Source organism: Manis javanica, chromosome 9, assembly GCF_040802235.1.
Source record: "Manis javanica isolate MJ-LG chromosome 9, MJ_LKY, whole genome shotgun sequence".
In the NCBI taxonomy this organism is placed as follows: domain Eukaryota; kingdom Metazoa; phylum Chordata; class Mammalia; order Pholidota; family Manidae; genus Manis; species Manis javanica.
Genome location: NC_133164.1, coordinates 54,321,546 through 54,337,626, shown reverse-complemented (window position 1 = coordinate 54,337,626; position 16,081 = coordinate 54,321,546). Strand labels below are relative to the sequence as shown.

General features: G+C 39.4%; 2 protein-coding genes across 22 annotated transcripts in view; one reads left to right on the top strand and one right to left on the bottom strand.

Moving 5' to 3' along the window:
• LOC108399208 (uncharacterized) overlaps positions 1 to 888 on the bottom strand; it is a 79,341-nt gene extending 78,453 nt beyond the window's left edge. For all 4 annotated transcript variants that reach the window (XM_073212596.1, XM_073212595.1, XM_073212597.1 and 1 more), the window contains exon 1: positions 34 to 888. In XM_073212596.1, coding sequence (XP_073068697.1) covers positions 34 to 766 — 733 coding nt within the window. In that variant the 5' untranslated portion in view covers positions 767 to 888. The remainder of the gene's footprint in view (positions 1 to 33) is intronic.
• TSC22D1 (TSC22 domain family member 1) overlaps positions 620 to 16,081 on the top strand; it is a 159,532-nt gene continuing 144,070 nt past the window's right edge. For 7 of the 18 annotated variants that reach the window (XR_012121070.1, XR_001853593.3, XR_001853594.3 and 4 more), the window contains exon 1: positions 754 to 4,024. Coding sequence is in view for 8 of the 18 variants with exons in the window: in XM_073212589.1 (XP_073068690.1) it covers positions 1,152 to 4,024 (2,873 nt within the window). In the remaining 10 variants the exon portion in view is untranslated. Of the gene's footprint in view, positions 4,025 to 16,081 lie in introns of all 18 variants that reach the window. The other 11 variants (XR_012121071.1, XR_005056925.2, XR_005056926.2 and 8 more) reach the window with 5 other exon arrangements.

The window sequence follows — 16,081 nt, the reverse complement described above, 5'->3', positions numbered from 1 at the left end:
CCCGCCCCATTTGCCGACACCGACCAACCCCACCTCTCGTTCCTTTGAACGGCGTCGGCTGCAGTCGCTGCACCAGCCCGTCTGGCCACCAACGCCGCCGAGAAAGAAGCCGCCGCCGCCTGCGGCCCCCTCCCGTCCGGGCCGCGGGAGCAGCCGGGGAAGACGAGCCGGCTGTGGAGGAGGAGGACCAGCGCGGCTCGCACCCCTCCGCGCTGAGCGCGCGTCCCGCCGCCCTCCGGGGAGGCTCGGGCGCCGGCCCCTTCCTCCCCGGGGACGTGTGCCGAGCCGAGGCGCCTGCCCCGAGGGAGGAAAATGCTCGGGCTCCATGGCTGCCAGTGATGGAGCGGTCCCTGGGCTCCCGCCGCCACCGCCGCCGCGCCCCGGCCGTGCTCCGCGAGGACCCGGCGTCTCTGCGCGCCCGCCCGCGCCTCGTTGCTGGGCTCACCGTACTGGGCGCCCCGCCGCCGCCCGGCTCCGAGCCTCGCCGCCCCGGCCCCAGCCGCGGCCCGCGTTTCCGCACGGAGCAGCCGCCGCGAGCCCAGGGGGTTTGAAAGGGTCCGCGGGAGGTGGGGAGAGGGCGGAGCGGGGACCGCGGGGCCGGGAAGGGAGGTTCGAGCGACCCTGAGCTCGGGGTTCGCCGGCGGCGGCGGCGGCGAGGGGAAGGCGACGCTCTCGGCACTGGCTTCGTGCAGAGCGACCAAGAGGGTTTTGCAGCGACCGAGGAGGGGTTGAGGTGGGCGCTGAGTTGTCCGGAGAAGGTGGGCATTTCTCGGTTTTCCCACCCGCTCTTCTTACCTTCCCCCGTCCTTGCTCTCTCCGCTCCCGCTCCCCCCTCCCTCCTGCCCCGCACCCCACGTGAAGAGGAGTATAAAGGGGGGTGTGAGACTAGAGGGGAAAGTGAATGGTGAAGGATTGAAGGGGTCCCCTCTTCGGGTTCCCGGCCGCCCTATTCACCCTCGTTCATCCTCCCTTCCCGAATCTCGCCCTCGAAGGCAGGAGCGGCCGGCGCCTTCTGCTGAGGACTAGGAGGAGAAGGAGGAATCGCGCCGGGCGGAGCGTCAGGTCCCATTTTCCTCCCCGGCGTCTTGAATACAAAGATTACGGTGCAGAAGGAAATTGCACTCGCCTCCTCCGGCCCCCGGTACCCAACAATGCACCAGCCGCCCGAGTCTACTGCCGCCGCCGCGGCCGCTGCAGATATTAGTGCTAGGAAGATGGCGCACCCGGCAGTGTTCCCCAGAAGGGGCAGTGGTGGTGGCAGCGCCTCTGCTCTCAGTGCAGCAGGTACCGGCATTGGCAGTAATGCCACAGCTTCTGAGGATTTTCCACCTCCGTCGCTGCTCCAGCAGCCACCTCCCGCAGCATCTTCTACGTCGGGACCACAGCCTCCGCCTCCACAAAGCCTAAACCTTCTTTCGCAGGCTCAGCTGCAGGCACAGCCTCTTGCGCCAGGCGGAACTCAAATGAAAAAGAAAAGTGGCTTCCAGATAACTAGCGTTACGCCGGCCCAGGTCTCTGCCAGCATCAGCTCTAACAACAGTATAGCAGAGGACACTGAGAGCTATGATGACCTGGATGAATCTCACACGGAAGATCTATCCTCTTCCGAGATCCTTGATGTGTCACTCTCCAGGGCTACTGACTTAGGGGAGCCTGAACGTAGCTCTTCGGAAGAGACGCTAAATAACTTCCAGGAAGCTGAGACACCTGGGGCAGTCTCTCCCAACCAGCCCCACCTTCCTCAGCCTCATTTGCCTCACCTTCCACAGCAGAATGTTGTGATCAATGGAAATGCTCATGCACACCACCTCCATCACCACCATCACATCCATCATGGGCACCACCTCCATCACGGGCACCACCATACATCCCATACTGCTGTGGCCAGTACATCCATTTCTGGAGCACCACCCTCAAGCCCAGTAACCAGAAAACTCTATACAACTGGAAGCTCTGACAGTGGTACACCAGCTGCATCATCTTCTGCTGTATCATCGGGTGGCTCACCTGCATCTATAATGACTAATGTCAGTGCCCCGAGTACTACTGGCAGTATAGGTATAAATTCTGTTACTGGCACTAATACAATGAATAATATTAACATTACTGCTGTGGGTAGTTTTAGTCCTAATGTGACCAGCAGCATACTTGGTAATGCTAATATACACGCAAGCAATATTCCTAGTGCTGCTAGTGTGAGTGTTGGGCCTGGAGTTAGCAGCGGTGTTAATGTGAGTATCTTGAGTGGCATGGGCAATGGTACTATTTCTTCCTCTGCTGTTAACAGTGTTCTTAATGCAGCTGCAGGAATGTCTGTGGGATCCGTGTCAAGTCAGCAGCAACAGCCCACAGTTAACACATCAAGGTTCAGAGTTGTGAAGTTAGATTCTAGTTCTGAACCCTTTAAAAAAGGTAGATGGACTTGCACTGAGTTCTATGAAAAAGAGAATGTTGTACCTGCTGCAGAAGGTGTGGCGATAAATAAAGCAGTGGAAACTGTAAAACAAAACCCAGCAGAAGTGACTTCTGAGAGGGAGAGCACCAGTGGGAGTTCAGTGAGCAGTAGTGTCAGCACACTGAGTCACTACACAGAGAGTGTGGGAAGTGGAGAGATGGGAGCCCCTGCTGTGTTGGTGCAGCAGCCACCGGCTCTTCACGGTGTGGCCCTTCAGCAGATGGATTTCAGTAGCACTGGTCCACAGAGTATGTCAGCAGTTAGTATACCACAGAGTATTTCTCAGTCACAGATCTCACAAGTACAATTACCATCTCAAGAACTGAGCTATCAGCAAAAGCAAGGTCTTCAACCAGTACCTCTGCAAGCTACTATCAATGCTGCAACTGGTATCCAGCCATCACCTGTTAATGTGGTTGGTGTAACTTCAGCTTTAGGTCAGCAGCCTTCCATTTCCAGTTTGGCTCAACCCCAGCTGCCATATTCTCAGATGTCTCCTCCAGTGCAAGCTCCCCTTCCAGGGACACCACCCCAGCAGTTACACTATGGACAGCAACCGACTGTTTCTACACAGATGGCCCCAGTCCATGGCAAATCAGTGAGTCAGAATCCTCCTTCAGAGTACATACAGCAGCTGCCAATTCTTCAAACAGCAGTGTCCTCTGGACAGCCCAGTTCTGCAGGAGTGGGAGCAGGAACAACGGTGATTCCTATAGCTCAGCCACAGAGTATCCAGCTGCCAGTGCAGCCCACAGCTGTCCAAGCACAACCTGTAGGGGCAACTGGCCAGCCTGTTGGCCAGGCTCAAACAGCAGTATCAGCGGTACCTAGTGACAGTCAAGTTGCAAATTTTGGTCAACAATCAAACATACCTACTGCAGTGCAGCAGCCCTCTACCCAAGTCACACCTTCAGTTATTCAGCAAGGTGCTACTCCATCTTCACAGATAGTTCCACCTGCTCAAACTGTGATTATTCATCAGGGAGTTCAAACTAGTGCTTCAAGCCTTCCTCAACAATTGGTCATGGCACCCCAAAGTACATTGTTAACTGTACCTCCCCAGCCACAAGGAGCAGAATCAGTAGCTCAAGGAGTTGTTTCACAGCAGTTGCCTGCAGTTAATCCTTTGCCTTCTGCTAGTAGTATTTCTGTTACCAATCAGGTTAGTTCAGCTGGTCCTTCTGGAATGCCTTCTGCCCCAACAAACTTGGTTCCACCACAGAATATAGCACAAACCCCTGCCACTCAAAATAGTAATTTGGTTCAAAGTGTTAGTCAACCTCCCTTGTTAGCAACTAATATAAATTTGCCTTTGGCACAACAGATACCACAAAGTTCCACCCAGTTCTCTGTACAATCATTAGCTCAGGCATTTGGAAGCCAAATCGAAGATGCCAGGCACCCAGCGGAACCCTCTTTAGTTGGCTTACCTCAGCCTATCAGTGGTGACAGTGGGGGAATGTCAGCAGTTTCAGATGGGAGTAGCAGCAGCCTAGCAGCCTCTACTTCTCTTTTCCCGTTGAAGGTGCTCCCGCTGACGACACCCCTGGTGGATGGCGAAGATGAGAGGTAAGACCATGCCATGTTTCTGAAGATGTTTAACAGATTCAAGGTTAACCTGTTCAGTGGCTGAATATATGCACAAAATTAGTCTGAAACACTATGTATTTTTTCACTTTTGTATATAAAAATGCATTTCTGTGGTAACTTTCCCAGAGTGGGAATGTTATGGAATGGTTTCTGAATGGATAGGATATGGTATAAGTAACATGAAAACAGTATTTGACAGAATAGTTACCCAGCATTAAGAATAGGTTCAGGGGCACCAAGTGGTTTTTGTTATTTACAAAATGCTTTGGAGAAAGAAGATTAATTACAAACATTTAATTTTTTGCTAACCCATATAAAAGTAAATTCTTTGAACTACTAAAATCTTTTATGATCATCTCTTGGGGCATGGGGTTGTGCTTCCCACATTTGTTTCTCCTTTACCAGACTGGACAGTCCTTTTCAGCTCTGTTTGAGCTTAGTCTGTGAAAGATAATGTCACCTGCTTTTCCTAGTCAGACATTATAGGAGAGATTACCTAATCTGAGTTATATAGGTTGCCCTCATACTGTAATCGACCAACTTCTGTGTCTTACTTAATAGCCATTTTATCTGAACTGAAAGGAATGGGAAACTTTAGAAAGCATTTTGTCCAGAAAGAGGGCATACACTGTCAAAATTGCACATATGCTGTACATTGTTCCTTTTGCATAGATCAAGGTGGTAGCCATTTTCAAGAGTAAAGAAAGAAAGTCTTAGAGGGTTGAATTTATAGAGGCATGAAAATCTCTTGCTAATCTACTCCACTTGTCCCCTTCTTCCTTTATGAAAAAAACAAAAAACCGTAAAACCTAAAGTAGAGTATCAAACCAATGTTTTCTTAGTCGGACTGGAAATAATTTACTAATCATACTGAATCAAATTGTGTCTTTGGAACTGACTAGCTAGAAAAGTTGTGAAGTTTCTCATAATTTACATTGCTTTAAACTAAGTTGATTTTTAAAGGAAAGGAGTGTTCTCACACGTTTGCCATTCTGAATAACCTTGATCAAAGTAATACAGGATTATGACAAAAGCTTTTCATTTTCACTGTGGAACCTTGAATAAGCTTAAAATATAACACTTCACTATCAGTTGTAGACTTGTGGTTGAAGTTTCATCAAACCAGTTGTAACATTTACATTCTAAATTAATGTTTGTGGTTTTCACTTGGGGAACATTGAGCATATTTCAAAAGAATTGCAATTTTAGAAAAAAAACAAAGGCCAAATGGTTCAGTAAGGTTTGCATGATTTTTTTCTGTTGCTTAAAAGATAAAAGGCATGGTTAATTGAAATAATTTAAAATCTTCAAGATTTTTATTATTTTTCTAAAAAGTCATATATTTGAAGTCTTGTTATCTAATCAGATGTATTCTGTCTGTATCATTGTGTTCAAATTGACTTCAAAGGGTAGAACTCTCCTAAGGTAGTTTCCTATGTACCTTAGGAACATTACTCCTAAGAGAGTAATGTTAAAGCTTTGTTTTTGTCATATCATGCCAATATTCACCTATATTTTAAAGAATTATTTACCCCAGATATTAGTGATTTCTAAATATAAACGGGGTGATCTAAATGAAGCCCCTATAAAGAACAGGTATCTAACGTGGATGCTAAATTCAGAGAAATAGAAGGTAGGTGATATACACAAATGAAAACCACGTGTTGATTTCTGACCTGCCATGATTTTAGTTAATTACCATTTGTAGTCTCCTGACTTTCTCCTTTTTTTCCTCCTCATGGTTAGAGCGTGATAGAGCTTTTCACAACTTGCTGTTCCAGACAATTAAAAGTCAGTGTTGCTGCTTACCACTAGGTTTTTAACTGAAGGGCTAGAGTCCCAGTTTAAGATGTTTGTACAAAATTAATTTTTCCACACAGTAACTGAGATGAGGAATAATTAGGGGGAAATTATGAAGAAAGGTTTGGAATGAAAGGGACAAAAGAGATACTGAGAACTGTGATGAAATATTGGTATAAAGTAACTTGATTATACCTGTTTTGAATTTACTACATGCTTAAGCCTTTGCTAGTTAACATCCAAGTTAATCAAAACTATAAAATTTGTGTTTCAGAGGTGTCCTTTAAATTCTGAAAAATCTAAATGTTTCACCCCTAAAATACATGTAAAGGTCAGAAAGGATAAACATGCATATTATTTTCTTTCTTGTGTCTTACTATAGATTATTTATCACTGTAGTTTGGAAAAAGAAATGTTGTTAAACTTAAATTTGCCCTTGGAAGGGAACTTGAGAATACCTACAAGAGAAAAAAATGATAATAAAAAAAATTCTTTTTACATTTTCTTCCTATGTTCGCTTCTGTGTCACTTGCATCTTCTGGTCTTGGTGAACTATTATGGGAGAAAGGGGTACATATAATTTCAATATTATGATTTAGAAAACATGTCAACAAAACTTTCTGGTGGTAGGGCACATAAAAGGTGGTTATTTTTTAGTTGTCTTTTGAAGTAATATTTTAACACTTTAAGTATTATAATGTTTATGAGACAAGTGGAAAGTGCTTTCAGTTGGCCACTGGGAAAGACTGAAGATATGAAACATGGATCAGGCATTAAAATTATCTCATTTAAAAAAAATCATTCTTATTATGTCTTAATGTCTTATTTTAGAGTTTAATATGAACTTACCTTTACAATGCAGGATACATACAGGTATTTCACACTGATATAGAGTCTTTTGTGCTTTGTGATTATTATTACAGCCTCATGTGAAATTGGTCAAACTTCTGTTCACCCTTGAAGGCTCAGCTCAAATGTTCTCTCTGAAGCATTGTTTTCACCCAGGGAATGGTGTTTCCTTGGCATTTTTTAGTGTCCCTCTATTTAAGGCACTGCACACATTCAGTTATAATTATGTTTACTTATCTTCCTCCACAAGATGAGTTCCTCAAGGGCAAGAACTATGCATTTTTGAACAAATTAATGAGCTAATCTTTCACGTCTTTTTCTCTCATGATTTGAAATTTATGTTGTCTCTCAACTTAAGCATGATTTTAGGGATGCAGGGTCATATAATTTATGCAACGAATTGAAAAGAAATGAATAAAAACACTTGCTGTTTGTTCTTTTACCTCATCATTTCTTGAGGTGATTGATATCTCTCTACTGAATGCATTGCCTCTCATATAGTAGGCCCTCAAATATTTATTCAAGAGGAATGAGAGTTTTCTTATCTATAAAACAGGAATAATACTCATTTTGCTTACTTCGGAGGATGGTAGCATCAGATAAAATACTTTAACTGTAAAATACTAAATTGTAAGTTTTAGTTTTTACTTAGGTTTTACATGAGCAATTTAAAGAGTCAAAAGAGTTCATGGTTTTCAAACGAAAGCTTCCTGGCCCCTTCCTTTCCATTTACCCTTTCCCAGATGCAATCACTTTCACCTCTTTTAGATGATTATCATGATAATTATCTTCTGGTCTCTAAATAACATGCTTGTATTGCTTCTGGATATGCAGCATAGCTAGACGGTTAGGAACTGGACTCTGGAATTACACTGATTGTTTGATCATTCCTCAGTCATTTACTAGTTTTATGTAATATTGGGCTACTTAACCATTTTATGTCTGTTTGCTTATTTTTAAAAATGGGGGTAATAGTACCTACTTCATGGTTGTTATAAGAATACATGAATTTGGAAAGCACTTAGAACTGTGTCTAACACATATGCCCTATATAAGTGGGTGTTAAATGAAACACTCCTTGCTTTTGTTATTGGCTTTATTAACTTCCTGTGTAGAAAATAATGATTTAACTTTGCTGTCATTACCTACTCAGCTGGTTCCCCATCCTCTTAATATTATGATTGCATCACTGTTGATTACTCAGTAGTCTTACAAAGTATGAGTACTGTTCCTGGCCTGGACTATGTCTGGCACTTGTCTCCCTCCTCTCACCCCCACCCCAGCTATCTAGTATATTACAGTATACTACTATATATAAAGTATATGTTTTCTATACTATTGAGCATATGAAAATGTTAGTGTGTCCCCTCTCCAAGTTTTCATTTGTCAACATAGTGTGTTTCCTTTCCATTTTTGTATGTTTTGGGTTTTAACTTTTGTAATAGAGCCTGTCCTCAGAGGTCTGGTAATTCTTGGCTGTCTGCTTGCACTTAAGTGTAGGAGACTAAATAGCTGATAAGAAATTATCAGTGAGTTTTGTCCTGTTAGCTTTACTGTAAGGTTTATCTGGCTGAAGCTCATTGTCTATCCCCCACCCCCTTAGTTTTCTCTATTTACTTCAACACCCTCTCTAGTTTACTTAATATTATATCAAATGTCTCTTCAGATGTTCAAACATACCAGGTATTACCAATTTTATCTTCCTAAGGAAGTTTTTCTGATATCCCTGTTACCTTCATTCTGAACTGAATACCTTGTAGACTTGGTACACAACACTTAACTATGGGATTCCCTTTACTTTCTCTTGTAGTTGGATATCCATTTTCCAGTAGCTTATGTCATGTTCATTCTTGGTTTCCAGATGTTTTAAAATGGCTCTGGTTTACCTTGCCACTTGTTTGATTCTTTGGTTAGGTAAAGAGTACCAAATTGGAAATTGTGTTATTTTATAATTTTACTCCATTGCTTTCTAGCATCCATATTGTTTTTGAGAAGTGTGAAGCCATTCTGATGCCTCATATATTGTATGTGACCTGTGTGTTTATATTTTGTTTTTCCTTTTTTTTTCTTGTTTTCCTTTTTTCCTTCCCCTTTTTTCCCCCCTCTCATTCTTTAAATCTCTGAAAGCTTTTACAATTGTATCTTTTCAGTGTTCTGAATTTTTACAATGATGGATCCTTGTGTTGGGTCTCTTTCCAGCCATGGTGCTCAGTATTGGTGCCCTTTCAGTCTGGAAACATCTTTTAAATCTGAGACTTTTTCTGAAATAAGGTTGTTGATTATTTCTTTCCATTTTCTGTCTCCTTTTCCTTTCTCAAACTCCTCTTATTAGAATAATGGACCTTCTTGACCAGTCTTCTGATTTTCTCATGATATTTTCTTTCTTATTTTCCATTTCTTTTTGCTCTATTTCTATTGAGTTTTCATTTTTCATATATTTAAGTTTCAAAAACTTTTGTTTTTGTCTTTGCTTGTTTTAAATAGTATTCTGTTCTAATAAGGATAGTACTTTTCCTTAGTTGTCTAAATATATACATGTTAGACCTTTTTTTTTTAAGATGTCTTCTTCATGTGATCTGTCTCTTCCAGTTTTTGTTTTCTTTGTTATCATTTCCTTTGGTTTCATCTTTCATATTATAACCTTTCCTTAGATGGTTGGTGGTTTTATGTAAGAGTGGGAGTAAAATGCTGATTAGAAAATCTACAGTGAAATAGCTTTACTATATGGTAACCTGGCTGGGCTATTTGGTTGGAGGATTTTTGATGTTAATATCTTTGTGTCTTTCCTCCTAGCTGGGTAGATTCTTTATAGAAGGCTTTTCTCCCTAGAGGTGAAGGCCTGTCTGCCTTGGGGGAGGTGGGAAGGAAGTAGGGTAAAAGGTCTTGGAGAATCTTAGCATCTCCACATATGTATCTCTTCACTCAGTCACCTTGTTTTCAGTATGTTCTCCTGCCTACTACCATGCTTGATTCTCTCAGTCCTGGGATCTTGTGTTTTCTCTTCTCTAGACATTGTATTTCCAGTTTTTTTTGTTGGAGTTCAGGAAGGGCATTGGAATCTGTGGGGCTCTTTGTTACTTAAGCACACTTTTTAAAACAATTTTCCCTTTTGGAGCACCCTCTTTCCCCTTATATTCCACTTCAGGTATATGTGGTACAGCCAATTCCTGAGTCTTTTGGGGATTTTACAGTTTAAATTGACTTTGTTCTTGGCCCTCTACTGTTTGCTAAAGATTTGACTTTCTGGTGTTTGCTAAGTTATTTGTCACTCAGCCATCTGCTTTCCAGCTTCCAAATTTTTGTTGCTATTGTCTTTTTACCTGTTCTTTAAATTTTGTAGGCTTATGTCTTTATATCTTAAAAAACTTCCTTTTCTGTCATTTTAGTGTGGGGTGTTTAGGAAAGGAGTGTAACATAGAAGTGTGTATTTACTATCGTTACATACCTATCCCAGCTGAAGAATACTATTAAACGTAAAGAATGATGGTTAGTAAAGTCATTGTTCTAAGATTTGATCTATGAGTACATAAATTTTAAGAGTGGACTTGCTTGGTTTATATCCAGCAGAAATAAGAATAGTACATAACTTAGTATTTCAGTTCACAGAAGTGATTAAAAATGTTGGGATTAAAGTCACTTAATATTTATTATGACATTTAACCAACTCAATAATTGTAAATTAAGTTTTTTTTCTACATACATAGCAGTAAAGCAGAGCTAAGGTTAAAAGCCACTTTTCCCATTCAAAATTTCCTTTACTACTTACAAAGCTGGTAAGAGGTAAGGCTGATGCCTATAAATAATATTACCGTGGCTGAAAAGCTAGAAAAAGACAGGCTTCACTGATTTGTATATTAATACAGATAATGGAATTATCATAGAACATATCAACATTTACCTGTAATCCCTTAGTGAGAAAAAAATTGGTTAAAGTTGTCACAGATGGTATTACTGGAATGAGTAGACATTCAAGTATGAAATGCATTAATTTTAACATGTTTTTTCTTTTGAAAGTTGTATGAATTTGATCTTTCCAGGAAAATGATTTTTAAATTTCCTAATAATTCAGTCTTTGTAAAATTAGCTTCAGAATTGCAAAAAAAGTAGATTTTATTTCTTGTTTAGGAAGTTTAAAAATATGAAACTATAAAGTATGACTTGCTCTGGTGCTGCAATATTGAAACTGCTGCAATATTAGAATGCTGGTAGTAGGTTGTTGCCATGCCATTGTGTTGCTCGGGTTGAATATATCATGGTAAAAATACTCGCACTAAAAGAAATTAAAAGTTTTTTAAAGCATGTTTACATTATTTTTAAGCACTATGTATAATGAATTTTAGGTTCTAGGTTGATTTTTTTTTTTTCCTAGTCTCACATATATTCAAATGTCCTCTTTGCCACCATTTCTTCCTTACCAGTCAGTTTGACCTGGAAATCTTACTTGACTTTACAGTGCTATTAGGCGAAGGTGACCTGTTTTCCCTTCTTGAAACACTCATTGTCTTTTTCTCTCACTAATATCCTTCTTGTGTTCTTCCCACCTTTCTGGCCACTTCTCTTCAGCCTCTTTCAGATCACTTCCTCAATCAGACTCTCAGTGTTGTTTCTTTGGATTTCTGAGTCCTCTTCCCATTTAATACTTTTTTCCATAAGTAATCATATGTTGCTTTAAGTACAGTCTTGATGCTGCCAATTCCTGAATGCGTATCACTGACCTGTAGCTTTAGACTGATAAGTTATCTGTCTTCTCATTGGCCTTTCAATTTCAACAGATCATAAACTTAACTCTTCATTACTTAACTGCTCTAATTTCTTTTTCCTTTAATCATCATCATCTTAGTACAACCATTTCTTACTCTAGTTCTTCACTTCAGAAACCTGAAAGTCATTCTTGATATCTTCATTTTCCTCACTCTATATCCTTTTACCTTCAAAATATATCTTGAATTAATCTTTACCATTTCTATTGCCACAACTCTGAAGTAACATATTCAACTCTCTATTACAGTACTAGGTAGCTTCCATACTAGCCTCCTGCATACATTCTGAGCCTTTCTCTGATGTTCTTATTGTAAGAATGAAATTCTTAAAATTGAAACATTTGGATCATTCACTTGCCCAAAACCCCTGAAAACTTTCCCATTTCTTTTAAAGTAATTTTTGCTTTTGCTTACTTCTAGCTTCATACTATGCCACGTTCTCCCTCGTTTTCTGCATTCCAGCTGGCTTCTTTCAATTCTTCAAGTTGCCATCCACTCTTACTCTTTCCTCTAGGGTTTGGCACCTGCTCTTCCTTGAGCCTGAACATTTGTTATGTCATCTTCCCTCCATTCCTTCTTAAAGCTTAACTGTCACTTTTTAAGAGGCTGTCTCAGACATACCAATCTAAACTTAGGTTCTTTGTTATACTGTTTAATAGCACTTTGTTATTTTATAATGCTTATTACAGCTTATAACTAATTTTTGATTTTTGTGTTTATGTTTTTTGTGTTGATGATTTTAACCTTCATGAACAAGGATGTTTGACTTGCCACTGTATACAAAGTATATTTCAGTTTTCAACATAAAGGAGGTAATCAGTAAAAATCTGCTTAGTGAATAAATGAAGAAAACATTTTTTATATTGGCATATAAGGACAATTAACCATTTTAAAAACACTATTATATATTAGAAAGGTAAATATGTTCTTAACAGATGATCATGTGATATCACTATTTTCTCATTTATTGGAGGTGACTGAAAATTACTTTTTACTGTGTAAGCCAGAAAACAATGCTTAGTTGCTGCTTTTGATAAGCATTTTGACTTATTTTATGCTTATTTTGTATTTATGTTTCTGCTAATAAAAGTTCTCCAGCTTGAATAGCACTCTCACCCCATTTATTTCAAATTAGAATATCAGTATTCTTCTTCATTTACTTTTGACTGGCTCAGGTATTTAGTGTATAATAGGCTTAGATGGTATCTAAATATTACCTTAGAAGTTCTTTGGTGCAGTTTCAGATGTTGAAAATACATGTATTTGACTTGTAAAGTGTGACTTGTTTGTGTTGAGAGTTTTGATTAAGCAGTTTAGTAAGCATTATGTTAATTTTTCATTTAAAAATCCTTATCTATTGTAGTTTACTCATTGTAGTTACTTGTTATTAAACCAGTAACTTATGGATTATATAAAAGGAGAGGAACCATGAAAAAAGTTTGGTAGTGATCAGAAACAAATTTAATTAATTATATGTGGCTATTAAATGGGAGTAAAAAAGCATTAAGAGATAAGGCCTTTACTTTTAAGGCTGGAGTAATTAACAAGGGAAAAGTAGAATCTAATAGTAATAAAACCTAATAAAAATAATAAAAAAGTGCGATAATAATCAGAGGCTGGTTCTGAGAGTCTGTAAAGGTTTTCCTATCCTTGTTGTGGACATATCAGTGTTAAACCTGGTTGCCTGGCTTAAAACCATATTTTCTTGGCTGGAGAGAAGGTTTACTATGGCTTGATTTTATTAATGGTTAACTTTATTCTTTTTATATTGCAGCATATATAATAAAATGCACAAATCTTGATTTACACCTCAGTACATTTTGACATGCGTATATACACTTTTGTAACCATCACCCAGATCAGGATACCAAACATTATCACTCATTTTTCCCCCCTTCACCTGTTCCACCATCCTAGTTCCTCCTCCGCCCCTGCCAGCCTTAACTTCAGATCATGGGTGTTTCTGCCCTTCCTCATCCGTGGAGCCATGGAGAAAAGGGTTACGCTGAGCTTCATTTGGATAAGACAAATGACAACAGCATCTTATTTTTCCACTCCTAGATTATTTTTGTAATATCAGCTCACCACTCAGGTTGAGGAACTCCTGATACCCTGTGTACATGCCTGAGTATTCTTTTTTTAAATGTAAATCGTAGATGGATTGATTATAAAATGGCTCATTGATGAGACTTCATTCTTTCCCTGCTCTCTAGTTATCTGATTTTTTAGTTATTACATATTCTTAGTGTATATTCACATGGTAACAAACAGCATACAGAAAAACATTCTGTCATTAGTAAGGAAGAGTAAGTTTATCTAAGGAATGCTTTGAAGGCATAAGCATACAATTGAAGTAATATAGCATTAAATTTTTGCTATCTTATGGCTATATTTCTAGTGATGGTAGCAATAAAACCTTAGTCTTGAATGATTTTTTTTGGGTTGCTTTTAACAAAGTACTTTGAAATAGATTATATTCTCTTGAGGCCTAACAGTCTTTAAGTTGATAAGATGCTTTTGTTCAATTTTCACAGAAGAAGAAACCAAATCTCGAGTCATTTATTCGGTCGTTAATTAAATATTGAGTTCCTACTGTGGGTTACATACTGTTTTTAGCTTATTTATAGACTCTACAATTTAGTAATAAAAGTAGTAGTAATAGTTGGAGGAGGAGGAGTTGAAAATTACTGTGCATATGTGCAAGACTGTTCTAAGCACTTTCCATACATCAACTTACTTAACTCTAAGAAACCATATGAGGTGTAAGTATCATTATTATCCCTATTTTGTGGGTAGGGAGACTGAGGCACAGAATGATTAAGTAACTTACTCAAGGTCACCTAGCTGGGAAGTAGGAGCTGGGATTTAAATCCAGGCAGTTGGGTTCCAGAGTTAGGGCTCTTAACAACTTTTGTGCCCTATTTCTTCTGTAGCATATGATCAGAACCCCAGGGTGTTGTATTGTTTCCTCAGTCAACTTAAACACATTGGGATGCAGTGGGAACTACAGATATTTCTTACCTCATATCCTCAAATACTCTTGTTTTGATCTTGGAAGTTTGGGTGGGGATGCTACTCTTGTTCTTGTATTTAAGACCGTAAGCTCCATGAGAGCAAGGACCTTATCCATCTAGTTTACCTCGGTATTCTCACTGCATGCACTAGTGCCTGGTTTATAGTATGTTCTGAAATACTTGTTGAATAAGTGAATTCAGTTATGTGGCAGAAAAACCTGACAACCATCTAGGCTAGGAATAGAATTATTGCCAGATACTTTGCCATCCTGTAATTGCATAGTTGTTTCGATAGACAAGAGTAAGGTTCAGTTCTTCGCAGATATGTTAAATACCTGTTGTATTCTGTTTCCCCTCATTGACCTATCAAATGGGTGTATTTATTATGTAGTACTAGGTGTAAATCATTGTGTCTGGTAATTGTATAGGCAAAGATGTACTCAAACATGGTTCTTCACTTCAAGAATTGTACACATGGGGAAATTATATGATGATATGAGAACTAAGTAACAGTTTAAAATGACATGAAACCGAAGAATCAGAAATTTAGAGTTGGGAAGCTCAAGATTTCGTCAACCCTTGGCTTATAGATGGAGTGATAAGTTCAGTGAGGCTAAGTGAATTTTCTCACATAGTGTTAGAGAGTGTTTCTTAGACTGTAACTGGAACCTAGTCTCCAAAATGACATAGATTTCATTTTAAGTTCACAGATGGGATAGAATTGATCTTTAGTAGATCAAGAAAGCAGTGTTATTTAAACTGACTTTTTGAAAGTTTTGGGTTGAAGGATAATGTTCCAAGCAGGAGAATATTAAAAATGGAAGGAAACAAAAACATTCTGTCATCAGTAAGGAAGAGTAAGTTTATCTAAGGAAGAGTTAGGAGGTGACCGATGATTGAATTGGGAAGTGATTTGGCCCTCAGCACTTGCTGACTAAATGCGGTAAGAAAGATTAGTGTAAAAGAAATCTGCAATTTGGTTTGGAGTGGGGGTTTATATACCTGGAAGCAGAAACAACCAGTTAGGAAATTATGTTTTTCTGTTTTTGTTAATGAAGAAAGTAAATTAGGGGCATAGTAGTTTCCATTGTAAAATGATGTGGTACAGGAACCCTTTGGTTAGCAACTTTTTCAACATATAAAAAGACTGTATTCACTTTCCTAGCTTTTCCTCCCTCAAAACAAGATGTTTTTCTTCTCACTTAGAACAAGAAAATAAAAGAAAACAAATTTCCCAGAAAAGCTATTTTCTATAGGTGAAGATTTAAAGATCTGATGGATAAGTGGTTATAACCTTCAGGTGGTATTTTTGGCAATTTAATGTTTCATAGGGTTTATCCATGTCTGTAACCCAAAGCAGATGTGTCCCAAATATTTTTAGTTGTGAAAAGAAATCCAAGTGAATGTGAACTAATATTTTAGGATTGGTTCTTTACATTGGTGATTGTAGAGACCTTTGCCATCTTCATACTAACCAGATTTCATTGCTAGTCTCTCCCAGGTAGTGAGTGACAAGGGGAGGAATTATTTTTTTCTATTCTCTGAGCACTGCTAGGTATAGACCAAAAGGGAAATGGTATAGGTATATTTAAAATGTGAAAAGCAGTAATGCT